This window comes from Scyliorhinus canicula, chromosome 2 (assembly GCF_902713615.1).
Source record: "Scyliorhinus canicula chromosome 2, sScyCan1.1, whole genome shotgun sequence".
NCBI classification, from domain to species: Eukaryota; Metazoa; Chordata; class Chondrichthyes; order Carcharhiniformes; family Scyliorhinidae; genus Scyliorhinus; species Scyliorhinus canicula.
This window is the reverse complement of record NC_052147.1, coordinates 202,053,212-202,075,266: the sequence shown is the minus strand read 5'-3', so window position 1 is coordinate 202,075,266 and position 22,055 is coordinate 202,053,212. Positions and strand designations below refer to the sequence as shown.

The 22,055-nt window shown below is 44.4% G+C and overlaps 1 protein-coding gene across 4 annotated transcripts in view; it reads right to left on the bottom strand.

Annotated features, from left to right (window-relative positions):
• Positions 1–20,971, bottom strand: part of gpr155a (G protein-coupled receptor 155a) — a 102,297-nt gene extending 81,326 nt beyond the window's left edge. For 2 of the 4 annotated variants that reach the window (XM_038789376.1, XM_038789379.1), the window contains exons 1-2: positions 20,614–20,971; positions 326–829 (exon numbers count right to left, since the gene is read on the bottom strand). In XM_038789376.1, coding sequence (XP_038645304.1) covers positions 326–728 — 403 coding nt within the window. In that variant the 5' untranslated portion in view covers positions 729–829; positions 20,614–20,971. Of the gene's footprint in view, positions 1–325; positions 830–8,132; positions 8,276–13,969; positions 14,367–20,613 lie in introns of those variants that run through there. The other 2 variants (XM_038789377.1, XM_038789378.1) reach the window with 2 other exon arrangements.
• Positions 20,972–22,055: the final 1,084 nt, after the last annotated feature.

The following is a 22,055-nucleotide window of genomic DNA, read 5'->3' as shown; positions in this document are numbered from 1 at the left end:
CTTACTAGAGATTAAGTGAATTATTTTGTTTAAACAAACAAAGGATATTTTCTACAATTAATCACTGAATTTTACAGAGTGGAAGCAGCTACTCACAATGTCTGGGTAAAACGTCTAACATTTAACAGATACTCAGTCCCATTGGATTTAAGGATTTATAGTCAGTATTTATTTTTATGAAACTCTTACATTTACACGGGAACAAAAAGAATTTGGGTACCCACTGACCATCTATCCTCCCTCTCCACAGCTTAATTTGCTTCTCCTTGAGCCACATGAATTCGGTCGCAGTCAAGTTAAAAGAAATTTATTATAATACACTTACCTATGGGGTATCCCAAAGCAAAATCGTTACTCTGTGTAGCAAAAATTGGGAAGAGTCCAGCTTTACCAAATCGGCTTTCCGGACTTGCTATCAGGAGAGTCAGGATGCAAACAATTATGAAAACTGCAACTTTAGCCACAAGAATACTCCAAAGAAAACTCCAGTTTATGTGAGCCAAGTCTAAAACCACCATGTTCTTAAAAAGGAGGCCAGGAAGCGCAAACTTTGAGACAAAACTTCCTAAACCTTTGGCTTGCGTAGAAGTAATTATGTTCACTCGTCCAGCAACATACCCACAAAGAATGATGCCGAAACATTCTAAAAGGGCTGGGAAAAGCCGGTCAATAGACATTGAAGGAACAAAGCCCGCAGAGGAATTTGTGCTAATATCCAAACTTGCCATGCTGTAAGCTTCCAGGCTGGTTTCCTTTTTGAAGAATTGGATATGTGAAACGCGCCAATGATGATAGTTTTCATGTATCAAATAAGGACTCCCATTGGGTGCTGAAAGAAAAATAAAATCAATAACAATTTGAACAGACGTGTACTCATGGTATTAAAAGACAAATAATAATTGCCATTTTTCAAAATCTCCTCCTTTCCTGAAAGAAATGTATTCCTTGCTGGGGTATGATGCAATGGCTTTGAGTACCTCATTCAAGAGATCATGCCTTTTATCATAATGTGCCTCTTGGTGGGGAATGTCAACAGTCTATGTGACAGCATGGGCATGTCGTAGTCAAGTCTGGTCCTAACCTCACCCAACAAATATATGTGACCACTTACAGCATGGGTCATTAAATACTCATCGGGGTCAGAAGCTCTGCTCAATCTTCTCTTTCCATCATCCTGACATCCTGAGGCATGAAGGAAAATTGTACTAACTGATTACCTGGCTGAGCAAACCATACCCGCTCAACTACTGGGCACAGCTGGGTATGTCTGCAAGGATATATATAACACCAATCGGTTCTATGGATGGTTTAGCCAATACGCACCTGGAGATCTGGCTGATATTTCCCACATTTATAAGTCTCTCAATATAGTGTAATCCCGGCAACACGGTGGCGCAGTAGGTTAGCCCTGCTGCCTCACGGCGCCGAGGTCCCACGTTCGATCCCGGCTCTGGGTCACTGTCCGTGTGGAGTTTGCACATTCTTCCCATGTTTGTGTGGGTTTTGCCCCCACAACCCAAAAAATGTGCAGGCTAGGTGGATTGGCCACTCTAAATTGCCCCTTAATTGGAAAAAATGGATTGGGTACTTTAAATTTATTTTTAAAAATATATAGTGTAATCCCTCTTTGATATATTTTGGAGCTGCAGAAGATGGGCTCAGAAGAACATTACCGTTCAACAGATTTGATCCCATCCCTGCAGAATAATATTTCCCATTGACGTTCAATAGCATGCCCATCACTAAACACCCTCCACCATCACCATCTGGGAGTTATGATTGACCAGCCTCATACATACCATGGTAAAAGGAGCAAAGACAGGGGTTGAAAAGTGGATTATAGGGATCCTGCAGATGTAGTATAGCTGGACTTCCGGAAAGCATTTGATAAGGTGCCACACAGAAGGTTAATACACAAGGATCGATCACATGAGGTTAGGAGGAACTTATTATCTTGGATAGAAGACTGGCTGAAGGACAAAATACAGAGAGTCGGGATAAATAAGTATTTTTCTAGATGTCAAGCTGTAACGAGTGGGGTGCCACAGGGTTCGGGCCTTGGGCCCCAACTTTCTATATACAATCTATATTAATGACTTGGATACAGGGATAGAATGTTCTAGAGCCAAATTTGCAGCCAATACTAAAATAGGTGAAACAGTCTGCTGCAATGAGGAAATAAGAACCTTACAAATGGATAGATAGGTTAGATGAGTTGGCCAAAATGTGGCACATGGAGTTTAGCGTGGATAAGTATGAGGTCATCCATTTTGTTCAGAAAAGTGGAACGGCAACTTATTATCTAAATGGGGAGAGACTTCTGGTGTATAGAGATCTGGGTGTCCTCGTGAAAGAGTCGCAGAAAACTAGCAAGTGGATACAGCAGGTAATAAAGAATGCAAATGGTACGTTGGCATTTATAGCTAAAGGAATAGAGTATAAAGGTAAGGAAGTGTTATTGCAACTGTACAGGGCATTGGTAAGGCCGCACCTTGAGTATTGTGCACAGTATTGGTCCCTTTATTTGAGGAAATATGTAGTGGCATTGGAGACAGTTCAGAGGAGGTTCACTAGATTGATTCCAGAGACAAGGGGCGGATTCTCCGTCAGCCGATGCCGAAATCAGGAAAGGTGACTAGGCGGAGAAATCGGCCCTGACACCGAAAGCGTGGTCAGTGCCAGATTCACGGTCGTAATTCTCCGGTGTTCAACAACGGCGTCAATGCTTTCCACTCAGCACATACAATAAACACCCTTTGCAGATCATTAGCGGGTCTGACCTGGTATTCTCTGGGGTCTTCATGATCCTCCGTCTCCGCTGGGGGGTATAAAAAGTGTCCAACATCGCCATAGTGTGCTGACAGTTGTGCCGCTGGCCAAGGAACTTCTGCCAGGGCTGGGAGGAGTAGCGGGGGGTAGCCAGGGTGTGGGCCATTAATCAAGGTGGACGGGCACGGAACACCATTGCCACAGTATGCAAGACAGCCATGTAGATATGCACAGCGCCGACTGCCTACTGTGAACATAGTATTATGGGTCGTAAGGGGCTGACATTGAAGGTGGTGCACAGGGCTCATTTGACGAATTCAAGGATGAGCCAGCTGTTTGAGGGGATAGAGGAACAGTGTGGGAGGGGCCTGGCTAACCATGTGCACATGTTCTGGCCCTGTCTGAAGTTGGAGAAAGTTTGGGGGTGATGTTCAGGACCATGTCGGTGATCTTCCATGTGTATTTAGAGCAGGGTCCCCTGGGGCCATATTCGGGGTGTCAGACTTGCCAGAGTTGCAGACAGGAGCGGGGGCAATATTTTAAACTTTGCCTTGTTGATCGCTCGTGGTCGGGTTCTGTTGAGGTGGAGGTCAGCTTCTCCAGCCTGTTCCTCGGTGTGGCTGGGAGATCTAATGGAGTTCTTACATCTTGAGAAAGTGAAAGTTGCACTAAGGGGAGCAAATGAGGGGCTCCACAAGAGTTGGGATATGTTTATTTTGTATTTCGGAGAGCTAGTTAGCATCAACTGTTGGGTTGGGGGGGGGGGGGGGGGCGGATTGGTGCAGGGTTTATTGTTTTTGGGGTGTAATGTTTCTGTATTGTTTAGTAAAATGTTACATGCTAAAAATTTGAATAAAAATATGTTTAAAAAAGGGTATAAAGTAAACATGGAGCTCTTGTGGGGCATTCTAGAATGAGAGGTCATGGCCTTGGAATAAGGGGTAGAAAATTTAAAACACGTATAAATTTAAAACAGATTCATGACCAAAGGGTCGTGAATTTGTGGAATTTGCTATCCCAGGGTGCAGTGGATATTGGGAGAGTGAGTAAATTTGAGAAGTTAGACAGATATTGAATTAGTAATGGGTTACAGAGAACGGGCAGGATGGTGGAGATGAAGCCATGATTAGATTAGCCACGATCGTATTGAACGGTGGAGTAGACTCGAAAGGCTAAACTTTCTATTCCTGCTCCTAGTTTTTATGTTCGAAGAAAGAACTATGTTGCCTAATTCCACCATCCAGCTCTTGGTCTGTCGCTCTGTAGGTAACAGAACCTCAAGCACAAATCTGGTGTTCTTGATTAATATGTGGATTTCTTGATTAATATGGGAATCAGGGGTTATAGGGAGAAGGCAGGGAGAATGGGATGAGGAACATATCAGCCATGATCAAGTTCCCTCCCAGTCACACACCATCCTGACACGGAATGAGATTACCATTCCTTTACTGTTGCTGGCTCAAGATTCTGAAATTTCCTCCTCGGGGCACTGTCGGTTCTTACACCATATGAACTGCAATGGTTCAAGAAGGTGGCTTAACAGCACCTTCACCGAAGACAAATTAGAGATGGACCATAAATACTGGTGTTTCCAGCAATGCCCACCTCCCATTAAAGAATAAAATATACTATCTCCTCAATACAGCATTTGGCGATTTCTGATATGATCCCTGGATCTTGGCCTCCATTTCCCCTCCTCACAGCTTTGCCAACTGATACTTGCCAAGGTCAACCCCACACCCCGACTACTTGCGTTCAAACAACCACACAACCTCAAACAAACCATTGTTTGCAGCAAACTACCCAGCCTTCAGAACAGCGACCACAACACCACACAACCCTGTCATGGCAATCTCTGCAAGACGTGCCAGATAGTGGAGGGCTGTTAAGCTACCTTCTTGAACCATTGCAGTTGATATGGTGTAAGAATACCGACAGTGCCCCGAGGCACTGGGTACCACCATTACACGTGAGAACACCACCCACCAGGTACGTGGTAAATACTCGTGCAACTCGGTCAACATTGTCTACCTCATACGCTGCAGGAAAGGATGTCCCGAAGCGTGATACATTAGCAAGACCATGCAGATGCTGCGACAACGGATGAACGGACATCGCGCAACAATCGCCAGGCAGGAATGTTCCCTTCCAGTCGGCGAACACTTCAGCAGTCAAGGGCATTCAGCCTCTGATCTTCGGGTAAGCATTCTCCAAGGTGGCCTTCAGGATGCGCGAAAACGCAGAATCGGCGAACAGAAACTTATAGCCAAGTTCCGCACATGTCGCATTACATTCACCCCCCCACTATCTGGCTTGGGCTTGAGAAATTCTACCAACTGTCCTGGCTTGAGACAATTCACACTTCTTTAACCTGTGATTATCCCTCTCTCCATCTTGCTCCGTCTGGACCTGGAGACTTAATTACCTGCAAGCACACGCATTCAAAATATCGTATTGCATCTTTGACTTTGCTTATATAAATGTTTCTGGAACCCATCTCTTCATTCACCTGAGGAAGGAGCAGTGCTCCGAAAGCTAGTGATTCGAAACAAAGCTGTTGGACTTTAACCTGGTGTTATAAGACTTCTTACTGAACTGATACTTGCGTTTATGGCTTCTTTATGCAAACTAACCAAACATACATGGGATTGGTAAACTATAAATAGGTTTCTTTAATTTGGAGACTAGAACTCATTATATGTGCTCATTGTAGGAGAGCTCAACAACAGGTCCTACTCTCGGGATTCAAAACACATCGCAATAGCAACCATCAACACTAACTGCAACAACAATATATAGCCAAAGAGAAAATGCTGGAAAATCTCAGCAGGTCTGGCAGCATCTGTAGGTAGAGAAAAGAGCTAACGTTTTGAGTCCAGAGGACCCTTTGTCAAAGCTCAATATAAACTACTAGTCACATGTTGGTTCTGTGATAATCCCTGTACATCATTTACATATTCTCTTAAAGTGATATTGCAATATCCACTTTTTCCCCCCAAAGAATAACATTTCATTCATGAAGGATAAATATACATACACACTAAAATGGTTGCAAAAACTATTTACAAAAAAGGTAGATTTCTGTTGATGATTTCAGAAATTAAAGAGTCTATACAATGTTTAGGTGGCTTACTAATCTTTCTGGATCTCACAACAGTGTAACCTTCCTGAGATCTAACTTATCACTTTGATGTCCTTGACTTGGAGGCACATTGGCATCCTATGTATTACTGGAGTGCTGGTGTTTAATGGTGATTGTATTAACACACCACTTTAAGGAGTCAAGCGTTGTGGTCCACGTGACCAGCTCAGGACCAATCATGCGGAAGCGCATGAACCCCCGACCAATACAGAAAGTGCGGGCTGTGTAGTGTGGACTCCAGAGCTGGAGAATCAAGCCCTAAACATCATTTTTCTGTGCCTGTATATGTGCCTGTGCCTTTGCCCACTGTCAAAAAGTGCACTTTGTTGTTACTGGAATTCTCCAGTACATTATCTTGAGCTCAGCAATATGCTGCAGGACTATCTAGTGTGTGGAATTAACAAGCATACAGAAGAAACTAAAATCATGCTAGACAAAGCAATCGAAATAGCTCAGGCAATGGAGTGTGCTGAAAAAGACGCATTTGAACTACAAAGTGCTGCAGAAGTAAACCAGTTGTGTGGCAGTACAGCTGTGAGGACTGCAATGAGATCAACAGGTAAAGTAGAGTACCAAACACAGTCCTCGGGACCGGATCAAAGTCAGAAAATCAGGAAAAGAATGGATCGTCATGTCAAGACAGAGGTGCATTGCTATTTGCGTGGGAAAGATCATCTCCAGGAAGCTTGCCATTGTCACAAGTTTGTCTGTTTTCGTTGCAACTGAAGAGGCCATATGTAGGCTTGTTGCCGCGCGAGGCAGAGCGTGCCAATGAAAAACAAAACAGCAGAAATCTACAACACCACTGAACCAAGTGGAGAAGAGCTCTGAGGAGGAGCATGAAATGTACCATCCGAGTTTCGTCAGGTAAATAAGACAGCCCCTAATAAATAATTCTGCAAGTGGACGGAAGACCTTTGAAGGTGGCGGTCAATACAGGGAACATCAGTCACGGTTGTAGGGGTGCAGACATTTAGAATACATTCCAGAAGGGGCTCAGACCCTGAATTTAGGTGGCACAACGGCCAAGCTGTGAACCTATACGGGGGAAACCCTAAAACTTCTTGGGACCACCAGTAGCTTGCAAAGAACAAGAGGCCCAGCTGCTTTTGATTGTCGTAGAGGGACTTAGACCAAGTCTGATGGGGAGGGACTGGTTACCGTAAATTATTCAAAATTGCCTATAAATCTTTAAAATGTTAAACAGCGCTTTTCAAGGCATCCTGCGAAGTTATGAGGATGTGGTCCACAATGAGTTAGGCCAGGTCAAGGGCATGAATGCCACAATTTATGCCGGCCAGCTTTATCCCAGTATTTATAAAACGCCCCCTTGAATATTGTAACATATGCGCAGCTTTACTTATGGAAAGTAAGTCAAATGAGTCTGAAGCTTAGCCTGTCTACATATAACTCGGGAGTGGGGGTAATGGAATATTGATGGCCTATTTCTAAACTTGAATCCACCAAATTTTGTTGTTTTCATTTTCTTTGTTTGATAATATATGCAGTGTAAGAAATTACATTTCCCCAGTGAACCACCTTGAGGGTCTCCCATAATACTGATGGGGTCATGGGAGTCAAATTTGTTTGTTTAAATAACAACATCTATAAATGGTAGATATAGATTTACAAAACCTTTGTCAGATAATAGGGTTGTTTTAAATCTCCATGGAGGCCAACCTTTAGCTTTGGACGTAAGAGCCAGGTCAAGGGATGGGCTGATGTAATATTCGACAATTCTAACTGTGGGGTGAAGAGCTCCGTCCAAAAAAATATAGTTGATGCATGAGTAAGCATGGTGGATAGGAGAGAAGTAGAAAAAGTCCCCTGTGCCAGGTGGAGGAAATGCCAAGGGTTCACATACCCCTTTTGAGTCATAACGGTGGAGAGAGCGTTGGAAATGCTGGTGAGGGTGAGAGTCTTTGGACTTGAGCAATCCAGCTTTGGGTCTATAACATAGTTTAGATTCCCTCCGAAAATAAGATGGTAGAGACGTAGATTGGCAAGGAAGGCTAGAAGCTAAGGACTTCAGTTGATGATTAGTTCTCACTGCATCCTTTGAAAAAAATCATGAGGCTTGACCTCAAACTCGCCATCCTTAGTCGTCAAATCCCATTGAAGGTTTGAGGGTTTTAAACTTTCATTTGCCTGTACATCCCTGCATATAACACACATGGGCTTTGCCTCCTGATTTGCATTGGCACAATTAACAAAGCCATACCTCAAGAGATGATCTTTATATTGCTTTGTTCCCAATTTCAGTTTCTTCTTGGTAGAGACCCTGGAAGACTGTATACAGAGCTGCTTTATCCTGCCATGGACTCTTCCAAGCAGCTCTCTCCAGCAGATTCAGTGTGAGATCCTGGCCTCTTTGTGACTCTGGCCCTCTCTTCCTTACAACAAAACGATCCATCTTCAGTTCTTCACAGTCCTGTTGCCTTGCTTGCTCGCAGATAGAAAATGGAGGAATCACGGATATACAGGGCGCATGAGGTCAGTGTATATGCAGGGAACGTGTCATGGTCTCTGCTGCTGCGCCTGATGGGAAAAGTACATTGTTGCCACTTATGATGGGAATACTACATTGTTTGTATTTAAAACCTGTTACGGCCAACATTCTCTTTTCCCTTCAGGTTTTTATTATGTTTTTAACTAGGAGTGACAAAAATTAGAACTTTAGAAGGAACCAAAATTGGACACAATGATTGCACCTCAGAAACTGGGCGCTTCTTGCTTGAAACTGTTAAAAGAGGAGTTAATCTGGCTGATCAATGAATGAACAGCACAAATTTATAGGCATTAATGTGTCAACTGTATTCTTCAATCCCAGGATTCTATGCAGATTCTAGCTTCATTATCTCAAATGTAAAGTTAGTGAAAGTCTAGAATTTCTGTCTTGGTTCTGGGACTTTCTGCATCTGGACCAGTTTTCCAAATCTAGCATCATAATCTATCCTTTATTCATCACGTACTTGGCCACCAGATTTTCCTCGCCCAAACCGTCTGCCTTCTTTGAAGCCTGTATCCCATCTGTTGGATGGTTCAATCATCCAAGCATGTTCCAATAATAAATCTCATGCACTGTTCAGCATCACTATGTATGGAATATTCCACAATCCGCATGAAGTTTTCTTGATTTGTCCAAATCCATGATGATTCGCTTAACATCAGCACTTTACGAGAAGAGTTCATAGTTCTGTTCCTCGGTAGTGTAAAATGACAGATTCCCAACATAGAGAGTGTAGTTGTATGTCAGTAGTTTGTCCTGCTCATATCGGCTTCCCCGAAAGTACTGGTCTCGGTATTGGCTCTGCTCCATGTGAGATTCACTGTTGAAGGCATTCAAGCACCACAGACATGGTGCCGGAGAGGAGATGAGCCGCGGCGCTCAACAACCGGAACAAGGAAATCATCTGCACCTGTCCGGAATCAGTCCCTCATGGCCAGCATGCTCAGCTTAAAAGCCAGTCGCGACCATTGGACGCATCGCCCGCGATCAGGAACAACACGACTGATCTTTCCATGACCCTCCTGACACCTGCCTATGGGCCAGCCGCGGGTCGTGACCCGCAGTTTGAAAAACCCTGGTCTTACAGGATGGACGGAAAACCTTTCCATCTCAACAGTTGAAATCCACAAAGAAAAAGTCACTGAAATTGTTTGTGGATCTTCAGAATGTGGATGACTTCACCATCTCCACTCTCACAGAAGAGAATCTTCAAGCCATGCTTGACACCTTCGTGGAAGTATACCATAGAATCAGCCTCAGTCTCAACCTCAAGAAGACTCAAGTCCTTTACCAACTTGCCCCAGGGCAAGATCCAGTCTCCCCCTCCTTCAAGATCAAGGGAGAAACCCGACAAAACATGGAACATTTCTCCTACCTGGGAAGCCGCCTCTCATGTAAGGCCGACGTCAATGAGGAGATCCAACATCATATCCATACCACGAGTGCCTCCTTCAGATGTCTAATGACAAGTCTTTGATGAATCTAACAAGCTGATACCAAGGTCCTTGTGTACAAGACAGTCATCCCCCAACTCTTCTATGCAGCTCAGAAACTTACAGATGCCACCTCAAGGCCCTGGAAAGGTACCATCAACGCTGTCGGAGATGGATTCTCCGTATCAGCTGGGAGAACAGGCGTACTAACATCAGTTCCTTGAAGGAGCCAAGAGCACCCGATTTGAGGCTCATCATCCAAAATCAACTTCACTAGGATGGCCACATGCTTAGGATGTCAGAGTCCCGACTGCCAAAACAAATCCTCTTCGACCAATTCAAGCAAGGCTCCCAAACAAATGGAGGACAAAGGAAGCATTTCAAAGATACCCTGAAGGTTTATCTCAAGAAATGTAACATAGATATAAAAGCCTGGGAGACCCTTGCCCAGAAGACACTCACTTGGAGGAACCTCCTGATGAAGGGATAATTCTTTGAGGACACCTAATGGCACGAGGCCAGGAAAAGGAGCCCAAGAAAGGAATACCAACGATCTAGAGTCCAAGGACCGACCACACATCCCAGAAACACCTGTCAAGTGTGCAGTCGAAGATGCAGCTCTAGGATCGGGCTCATCAGCCATGCAAGGACCCACAGAACCCATGGCCAGTAACACGGAGTGTCTTCGGTGGGCAAACATACTTGTTGGGGTGTGATCGGCAAAGAAGATAACACACCATTGGAAAATAGCTTCATCTAATGTAGTAAGAGCTCTAGTATGAACAAAATAAAAAAATAAAATAAATTTTTAAAAATCGAACATGCCTTTAATTGTGAGCATATTAAATGGTCATTACAGGTATTCATACACACAAAACCCAAATCAATTCCACAAATATGTTCTAGTAAACACATCAAGAATTAGGTATGCATCGCTGAAAGAAAGAAAGAAAGAATCTGCCTCGTCAGTTGTGTCAAGAAATGATCGTCCCCATTAAATGTGACGCAGAGACGGGCAGGGTGAATCAGCTTGACGTTAATACCTTTCTTGTAAAGCATGGAGTTGATGTTGTTAAATGCTGCACGCCCCCTTGCCAGGTCTGCACTCATTACTTGGTAGATCCTGATCGAAAGGCCTTGATAAGTAACATTGTGGTGCTCCTTCATCCACCGAAAAACAAGCTCTTTATCTTTGTAGTGATTGAACTGGACTACAATGGCCCGCGGGATATAGCCAGGGTGAGGTTTCGGCCAAAAGGTACAGTGGGCTTGGTTTAACTCCAGGGATTTATGGAATGTATCTTGGCCCACCACCTTTTTACATAATTCCAAGATAAACTGTGTTGTGGTTTGCCCTTCAGCCTCTTCTTGTAGGCCAACAGTATACAAGTTTTGTTGTCTTGATCGGTTTTCCAAATCATTGACTTTGCCCTGCAACAACACTTTCTCCTTAACTGTCGAAGTCAGCCTTGACTCCAGTGTACGGATCCTGTCACTATGGTCTAAAAGGGCCGTCTCAATGTCAGCAAGGTGCTAGTGTGAGAGTCGACAGCTAAACGAATGATGTCGAGGGAGGGTCGAACATGACCCTGCGATTCTTCCAATTAATTTTTCAGCTCCAGAGCCTAACTTCGTTAGGAGTTGTCAAGTTCAGCAACCAAAATTTTGCTCAGAATTTCTGTTGTTCGAAGCATGTGGGAGCTGGCTGCCATCTTAACTGCAGCCGACTTGACAGGGGCATTTTTATCATTTAATACTTTCTGCCTGTATATTTGGGGCATATAAAAAATGTTACCTGGGTGTTTAGCTTAGTTTTTCGACTGGCAGATCCGTGTTATTAAGAAGGATTATGAAAAGAATTGTCGAGAGATACACCACCTGCACTTCCCCTACATCGTGCAACCAGAAATCAAAAACCTCCTGTATATAGTTGCCTTTGCCTACAGTTAATAAACCCACTTTGTTATTACTGGAAGTCTCCAGTGTCTTGTCTCGAGCCACGGCAATGGTCTTCCAAAGTTTTTCTCTCTTAGTCACCGTGCGATGTTTTGTAGATGCAACTGGAGTGCTGGACGTTATACAGCAGGGCAATTTCCTTCATTGGCTTCTCTTTCTCCTTAACATTACCTCATGACTGGCACGTATGACCCAAACCTTTTGTCCTACATGCAGACTGGGCATTTCTGCACCTGCACATTGGTCATATGCCATCTTGATCCTCCCTTGTTTTTAAAGAAGTTTCTCCTCTTTTCTTCAGAATTTGGACAGAGGTGGCTTGGCATGGTTGTCCTAACCTGCTTCCCACACATGATTTCCACTCGTAACGGTAAGCCCATGCCTAAAGATGCCACCCTCAATGTCTTGTTTTAATTCTCTACACTTCTTGATTAATGCCTTAATGACGAAGACCATTCGCTCGGCAAGACAGTTGGATCTGGGAGTGTGTGGCAAGGTCGTCACATGGTTTATACCCCATTTGGTACCTTCAAGGTTTGCTTCAAGTATATTGTGCCAGTTGTCTGATATAATCCCCTCAGATGTAGCAAACTGAATGTGACTACCATGGATGTACTCAAGGTGAGCTTCAATTGTATGATGATTAGGAAAAGTAATTAATGACTTGGAGAAAGTCATTGCCAGGGATAGTGAATAAATCTGTTGCAATATTGTGCTATGGGTGCGTTGGAACCGAGTGAGGGTGCAAGTTCCATAGTTTGTGTGCTAATTCCTTAATATGATTTTTAGACCCTTAGTTCAGGTTAGCTACAGACCACATTGTGAAACCTGTAACAATATTCCTGTACCCGATGTTTTAAGTTAATCACAATAAGTACAAAAATGTGATACTTCACATGGGAGTTGTTATGCAATTATGCTATAAGTTCACTCTGGAACTGGTTCACGATCCTCTGGTTGACTGCAGTGCTCTCGTGTTCTGCTGACCACAGTCCAGTTTCTCATCTTGGTGCATGCCGAGAGACTCAACAAGCTCTTGAACTTATGCCATATTAGGTAAAACTCCGTCCTATTCATTTCATTGATTAAAAATTATTTAATTAGCCATCCATTACTGCCTGCCATGTCTGCACATCCTTCATGAGCTAATATCAGATGATTCCTGTTTTTGACATTTACAAAAGTCCCAAAGTTCATACTTGGCTGACATTTCTTGTTTTCTATGACTCTTGTGGTAACTTCTCTGACCTATTTATTTCTGCCATTGCTGTTAAACAGATGCCAATTTCTTTAAATTTGCTTCTCAACATTTAGCCGAGCAAAGATGCTGAAGACAGCATTTTAGTACAACTCCTCTGACCTTTACTCCACATTTAGTCTCAAGATGAGGTGATTTCTACCCACACTTGGTTAAAGTTTAGCTAATGTCTGCTGTGCAGTCTCACAGCCTCGGAACATTTCTTTTCATGCAAGATGGCATAAAAACTCAACTTTGCTAGTAAAGAGGTCAATGTACAACTGTTAACAGTCATGCTTTGTTACTGAAAGAGAGTCTACAAAGATATTCATAAGAACAAACATGAAAATACACTAAACCATACAAGGGTGTGGTGGTTCTTTGTGTTGGTATAGTTGGTGACTCTGGCCTACTTCATACATCCTCGCTACCTTTTCAATATCGTTGTTGGTTCCAGGCCAATACATAGTTTCCTTGCCAGGCACCTTGACCAATTTGTTTGTGCTGAGCTGCACCATTCCTGTGGGTTTGTTGCATTATTCGTTAAAATGAAAAACCTTAATAAAACACTTTTAAAAATTGTGCCACATTTACGATGTGGAAAGCCTGTTCACTTTCTAATTGAAGATTCCTCCACTCCGAATTCTCACCTTGGTCTGCTTTGCCGCTAACCTTGTGTATCGTGTTGCGCTTGCGTCTGTGACGCAACAACTCCCTGTTGTTGCAGCTAGTATAATAATAATCACTTATTGTCACAAGTAGGCTTCAATGAAGTTACTGTGAAAAGCCCCTAGTCGCCACATTCCGGTATCTGTTCCGGGAGGCCAGAATGGGAATTGAACCCGCGCTGCTGGCATTGTTCTGCATTACAAGTCAGCTGTTTAGCCCACTGTGCTAAACCAGCCCTAGTATGCTCCACATACCTTTTGATTAGTTGTCTCTTATTGTAATCTCTGGTCGCACCTCTAGATCTAGTTCTTCTGCATTGGCAAGCCCAGCACCCTCTGAGACTGTACACATTGCAAAGGTTTTGGAATCCAGGGCAGCTTTGCGATGGTTGCAAGAGATCAGACTTCCCACACAGTTTGCTTTCTTACTGCATCTTGGCTCTTGTATCAATACTGGTAGCCACACCCAATGCTTGCAGGTGTTGTCATCCAGCCGCAATGACTTGGAGGATCCGGCCACAAGCAAGAAGGACTCAATTGAACTTATTACATGTTTGTCGTCACATCAACTGGGATTTTTCAGCCAGCTTCCAGTGCTGCACAGGGAGCAGGAGGCAGTACAGCTGCCTGAAGGCAGCTTCCCAGTGCCAGACAGGTGGTGCAGAAATAGAGAGAAAAAGAGATAGAGAGAAATAGAGAGAGAGAGAGAGAAACAGAGAGATGGCCGTGGCATCTAGTGCTCCTGACAAACTTAGAAGCCGACCTTGCCTGTCTGGGTTCAGCAGCTGTGGCTATCCTCTCACTTACCCTCAATGGCATCTTGTTACTTCTTTCCAACTGGAGCGCCTCCAACTTCGACAATCCACCCTCCATCCTAATTGGATGGCGTCCCTGCCCCCTCCCTCTGACCACTAATTGGCCAAATGAGTCAAAGTCACAGATGAGTGTCTGTTCCTCACCGTGCGGGCTTCTGACCCTCATTTGGGCGTAATGCCAAAGTCATGAAGCCCACAGGAAAATACTGCCCCTGGATTTCTGTTGCTAATCTAGTTTTCAACTCATCCATATTAGATAAATAAATTATGCTTAGTAGCAGCTGGCACATTGCGACTGGTATTGTTGAACCCGTCATGACTTTTGCACAGCAATTAATAAGAAAAGGTCAGTTAATCAAGATAGCTGAATAAACAGAACTGTCACAAGACTAAGTTGTGGCACAGAACACAGTACGACCAGAACACTAAAACAAACTTGGCTCAAAACAGTTGAATATGGATTCTTGGTCCCGTTTTATTGCACTAACTCCTGAGCCTTAAAGGCTACCACTTTCAATATCCTTGCTGTTGTACAATCGGAGAAAGACTAGCTGCTGATCTAAAGTGGTGTTTCTCTTCACTTTCAAAGATTTTTACCACTCCCTCACCCTCAAAAGCTACGGATGCAGGTTATTCAAATTTCACTTTGCCTACTACCTGATATCCTGCCTCCAGGCTGGCAATACAATACAAATACAAAATTAAGTGTACAATTCTAAAGGGGTTCAGGAGCAGAGGAACCCAAGTATATATATGTATAGGTCATTGAAGGTGTCAGGTCAGGTTGGTTAATAAAGAATACAGTATCCTAGGTGATATGAATGGTAGCTTAAAATACAAGAGTAAGGAGGTTATTCTGAACTTGTGTAAGACACTTGCTCAGCCTCAGCATCCAGGTGTTGTCATCCAGCCGAAATGACTTGGAGGATCCGGCCACAAGCAAGAAGGACTCAATTGAACTTATTACATGTTTGTCGTCACATCAACTGGGATTTTTCAGCCAGCTTCCAGTGCTGCACAGGGAGCAGGAGGCAGTACAGCTGCCTGAAGGCAGCTTCCCAGTGCCAGACAGGTGGTGCAGAAATAGAGAGAAAAAGAGATAGAGAGAAATAGAGAGAGAGAGAAACAGAGAGATGGCCGTGGCATCTAGTGCTCCTGACAAACTTAGAAGCCGACCTTGCCTGTCTGGGTTCAGCAGCTGTGGCTATCCTCTCACTTACCCTCAATGGCATCTTGTTACTTCTTTCCAACTGGAGCGCCTTCAACTGGCCCTCCAGCTTCGACAATCCACCCTCCATCCTAATTGGATGGCGTCCCTGCCCCCTCCCTCTGACCACTAATTGGCCAAATGAGTCAAAGTCACAGATGAGTGACTGTTCCTCACCGTGCGGGCTTCTGACCCTCATTTGGGCGTAATGCCAAAGTCATGAAGCCCACAGGAAAATACTGCCCCTGGATTTCTGTTGCTAATCTAGTTTTCAACTCATCCATATTAGATAAATAAATTATGCTTAGTAGCAGCTGGCACATTGCGACTGGTATTGTTGAACCCGTCATGACTTTTGCACAGCAATTAATAAGAAAAGGTCAGTTAATCAAGATAGCTGAATAAACAGAACTGTCACAAGACTAAGTTGTGGCACAGAACACAGTACGACCAGAACACTAAAACAAACTTGGCTCAAAACAGTTGAATATGGATTCTTGGTCCCGTTTTATTGCACTAACTCCTGAGCCTTAAAGGCTACCACTTTCAATATCCTTGCTGTTGTACAATCGGAGAAAGACTAGCTGCTGATCTAAAGTGGTGTTTCTCTTCACTTTCAAAGATTTTTACCACTCCCTCACCCTCAAAAGCTACGGATGCAGGTTATTCAAATTTCACTTTGCCTACTACCTGATATCCTGCCTCCAGGCTGGCAATACAATACAAATACAAAATTAAGTGTACAATTCTAAAGGGGTTCAGGAGCAGAGGAACCCAAGTATATATATGTATAGGTCATTGAAGGTGTCAGGTCAGGTTGGTTAATAAAGAATACAGTATCCTAGGTGATATGAATGGTAGCTTAAAATACAAGAGTAAGGAGGTTATTCTGAACTTGTGTAAGACACTTGCTCAGCCTCAGCATCCAGGTGTTGTCATCCAGCCGAAATGACTTGGAGGATCCGGCCACAAGCAAGAAGGACTCAATTGAACTTATTACATGTTTGTCGTCACATCAACTGGGATTTTTCAGCCAGCTTCCAGTGCTGCACAGGGAGCAGGAGGCAGTACAGCTGCCTGAAGGCAGCCTCCCAGTGCCAGACAGGTGGTGCAGAAATAGAGAGAAAAAGAGATAGAGAGAAATAGAGAGAGAGCGAGAGAGAGAGAAACAGAGAGATGGCCGTGGCATCTAGTGCTCCTGACAAACTTAGAAGCCGACCTTGCCTGTCTGGGTTCAGCAGCTGTGGCTATCCTCTCACTTACCCTCAATGGCATCTTGTTACTTCTTTCCAACTGGAGCGCCTCCAACTTCGACAATCCACCCTCCATCCTAATTGGATGGCGTCCCTGCCCCCTCCCTCTGACCACTAATTGGCCAAATGAGTCAAAGTCACAGATGAGTGACTGTTCCTCACCGTGCGGGCTTCTGACCCTCATTTGGGCGTAATGCCAAAGTCATGAAGCCCACAGGAAAATACTGCCCCTGGATTTCTGTTGCTAATCTAGTTTTCAACTCATCCATATTAGATAAATAAATTATGCTTAGTAGCAGCTGTCACATTGCGACTGGTATTGTTGAACCCGTCATGACTTTTGCACAGCAATTAATAAGAAAAGGTCAGTTAATCAAGATAGCTGAATAAACAGAACTGTCACAAGACTAAGTTGTGGCACAGAACTGGGGCAGCAGGGTAGCATGGTGGTTAGCATAAATGCTTCACAGCTCCAGGGTCCCAGGTTCGATTCCCGGCTGGGTCACTGTCTGTGTGGAGTCTGCACGTCCTCCCCCTGTGTGCGTGGGTTTCCTCCGGGTGCTCCGGTTTCCTCCCACAGTCCAAAGATGTGCGGGTTAGGTGGATTGGCCATGCTAAAAATTGCCCGTAGTGTGCTAATAAAAGTAAGGTTAAGGGGGGGGTTGTTGGGTTACGGGTATAGGGTGGATACGTGGGTTTGAGTAGGGTGATCATGGCTCGGCACAACATTGAGGGCCGAAGGGCCTGTTCTGTGCTGTACTGTTCTATTCTATTCTATTCTATTCTATTCTATAGAACACAGTACGACCAGAACACTAAAACAAACTTGGCTCAAAACAGTTGAATATGGATTCTTGGTCCCGTTTTATTGCACTAACTCCTGAGCCTTAAAGGCTACCACTTTCAATATCCTTGCTGTTGTACAATCGGAGAAAGACTAGCTGCTGATCTAAAGTGGTGTTTCTCTTCACTTTCAAAGATTTTTACCACTCCCTCACCCTCAAAAGCTACGGATGCAGGTTATTCAAATTTCACTTTGCCTACTACCTGATATCCTGCCTCCAGGCTGGCAATACAATACAAATACAAAATTAAGTGTACAATTCTAAAGGGGTTCAGGAGCAGAGGAACCCAAGTATATATATGTATAGGTCATTGAAGGTGTCAGGTCAGGTTGGTTAATAAAGAATACAGTATCCTAGGTGATATGAATGGTAGCTTAAAATACAAGAGTAAGGAGGTTATTCTGAACTTGTGTAAGACACTTGCTCAGCCTCAGCATCCAGTTCAGGCTGCTGCACTTTAGGAAAGATGCAAATGCATTGGAGAGAGTACAGAAAAGATTTGTGAGAATGGTTCCAGGAATGAGGAACCTCAGTTATGAAGGTAGATTTGGGAATTATAGAATCATAGAATCCCTACAGTGCAGAAGGGGGCCTTCTTGTCCATCGAGTCTGCACCAACCCTCTGAAAGAGCACTCTACCCAGGCCCATCCCCCTGAAATCTCATAACCCGAACTAGGCTTTGCACACTAAAGGATAATTTAAGCATGGTCAATCAACCTAACCTGCGTCTTTGACATTGGGGCATGGAGGAGCAGGTCAAGAGGATATTTGATATAGAGATATGCAATATCATGGAGGAGCTGGACAGAGTGGGTTGCGCAGGTCAACTGGTGTGGGTCGCAAAGGATGGCCGGTTGGTAAAAGTGAATCCCAGAAAAAAAAGTTTGGAAAACACTGCACTAGACAGTCCAGGTCATAGGGGTGTGATGTCTGCTCAAGTGTGATTAGGGGCATTAAAACCAAACAAATATTTCATGTAATTATCCAAATGGTCCTTGGGTGTGTACCCAATCCAGTCCTCACACAACTACAGTTCTAGCACATGCTATTAGAAGCATGAATCTCAATTGATTTCCTCCTCCTTTACCAAGGGACACAGAGGACAATTGTCATCCGATTCACAAATTCACTACATACTGAGATTGAACCTGGTGATATCTTGGTAAACCCCAGTGTTTCAGTTATTTCATCTGAGCCAGATGAGATAAGGTTTTAACAGTGTCATTTGAACCCTGTGCTATGTTCTTGGCATAAAAGCATGTCCCTAAATATAGATTACATATAAATACTGTGCAAGAAGTCACAAAAGACAATACATACACGCATACCAAATAACTCATAGATCGGTTTACCTCAAATTTCGTCTTAATTCAATACAGTTTTCATGTTACATCATACAGATAAGCAGTAAAATGAAATAGACAGATTTACTATACGTGGTGCAACATCAATAGAAAATACACCCCCGTCTACATCACTGGCTCCGAAGTGGAGATGGTCGATGGCTCTAAGTTCCTGGAGGACACAATTACCAACAGTCTGACCCAGTCCACTCACGTTGATGCAACAGTCAAGAACACCCAACAACGTCTCTACTTCCTACGGAAGCTAATGAAATTCGGCATATCTGCATCGACTCTCACAAACGTCTACAGATGTGCAATAGAGAGCATCCTATCCAGCTGCATCACAGCCTGGTATGGCAACTGCTCGGCCCAAGATCGCATATAACTGCAGAGTGTGGTGAACTCCACCCAACGCATCACGCCATTGATTCTGTCTACACCTCCCTCAGCCTCAGAAAGGCAGACAGCATTGTCAGAGACCCCTCCCACCCAGGCTTTGCCCTCTTCCAGATCATTCCATCAGGCAGAAGATACAGAAGTCTGTCTGAAGACCCGCACATCCAGACATAGCAACAGCTTCTTCCCCAGAACTACTAGACTCCACAATGCCTCTCCCTCGGACTGATCTGATCCCTGTAAGAACACTATTCATCACGCCCTATGCTACTCTTGCTCATGTATTTGCTTAGTTTGGTCCTTGTTCCTCACTGTCACCAATCACTAATTGACGATGTACTCTGTCGATTATTCTTTTTGGCTACTATGTACGTACTGTGTACGCTCCCTTGGCTGCAGTAAAATACTTTTCACTGCACTTCGGTACATGTGACAATAAATTAATCAATCAGCGGAGTAAATCTAAGATTTAATGAGTCACCACCTTAGAGTTTTCATACTAGTAAAGAAAGTGGGACATCCAGCTCTTGAGAATTTCACAAATTTTGTTTTGATAATCAGCACTGTACATTGAGGTTTGTATATACAGTTCCACTTTGCCTCAGCAAACATTGGTGTTTCACATTCATACTACTGTAAAAACCAAGTACCAGTGTCAAAAACATTTATCTCATAATTGCAGCTGGAAAACACTCTAAGTAAATTAACAAATATTACATTATTCAATCTAGCAATTACATTACACAGACAGACAACTTAAGGAAAGAAGAATCATTCTGTGTGATTGACAAACTATGGTTAACAGGCAAGTCATGCTACTTTTATTTTTATGCAGTTTTTCTTTGCACTCTCTATTCCTGATCAATTCCTCTCAGCTTGTAGATTTCAGAGGCGGTTAATTTATTACCTCAAGAGGTGGCCCCGACCCCGATTTTTGATTTTACTGGGGGATTGAGAGGTCATGAGATGGCACAAAATCCCTTATCTGAGATGACACTTGCAACATTTCCCCGTTCAAACGTGACTAGACACTTACCGGCTCCACCCAGTTATGTTTCAGCTCTGTCGTCGCTGAATAATCCAAGCCAACCACAGCGTATTGCACCATAAACTGGAGGTGTAATGTTTGGCAAAATATTTCCGCTGGTCGTCACTGTCGCAAAACATGGACATGAAGTCGATGTGCTGGGTTGAGACGATCAATCGGCGCTTTCACACAAAGGCAACGCCTACAACAGGGGGGCTCTGTGTTCCTTTCCCGCAGAATGTATTAAAGAATTGTTCCCATGCGCATTGCCGAGGGACCTTTCTGATGATTTTCCTCCGAGCTTGTCCTCTACTGTGGAACCGCACTTCCCGCTCCGCCTCTCCGTTTCAGTTCAGCTCCAACTCTGCCGAGTGATTGTGCGCCGGCCCTGAGTGGCAGCGGGTCGGAGCCAACCACAGGACCTCTCCGTCTCCCCACACACATACACCCTCTGCCTCACTAAGACTAAACAGCTTCACAGCAGGCGGTGATGCTACTCACTGTTCAAAAGGCGAGTAGTGTGGGGTTTGCTGAGCCATGAGGGCACAGATTGGGGTGCAATACAACTGTCCTCTTGATGACGGCCCACACCGTATGATGGGCTTTGAGCTGCTAGATTTATTCCAAATCTAACCACACAATACAGTGGTGGCTGTCCTCAGAGTGAAAATGGGATTTAGTAGTCTTACAGCACAGAAAGAGGCCTTTTGACCCATCGTGTCTGTGCCAGCCATCAAGCACCTCTCTGTTCTAATCCCATTTTCCAGCTCTTGGCTGGTAGACTTGTATGCTACGTGTGGTGCTTGCTCCTACCAATACAGTCATGGACAGAACCATCTGCAACAGATTGGTATGGCTGAAATGAGTACCCAATAAATTTGGTGAATATAGAACATAGAACAGTACAGCACAGAACAGGCCCTTTGGCCCTCGATGTTGTGCCGAGCAATGATCACCCTACTCAAGTCAACGTATCCACCCTATACCAGTAACCCCCCCAAATTAACCTTATTTTTTAGGACACTTAAGGGCAATTTAGCATAGCCAATCCACCTAACCCGCACATCTTTGGACTGTGGGAGGAAACCGGAGCACCCGGAGGAAACCCACGCACACACAGGGATGACGTGCAGACTCCGCACAGACAGTGACCCAGCCGGGAATCGAACCTGGGACCCTGGAGCTGTGAAGCATTTATGCTAACCACCATGCTACCGTGGGTGGCCTCCGGGGGTGGCCTCAGCGGTGGCCGGCGTGGTTTACACCTGGTACCACCCGGTGGGAGCTCGGATCTGTGGCTGCGCTCCTAGTTGGCGGTACCTGACTCCGGGGGTGGCCTCAGCGGTGGCCAGGCTCACGATCGGGGGCCACAGATCGGCGGGCCATCGCAATCAGTGGGGGACCTACCTTACTCTGTGTGGGCCATGTCGGCGGTGCCCATGCAGAGGTGG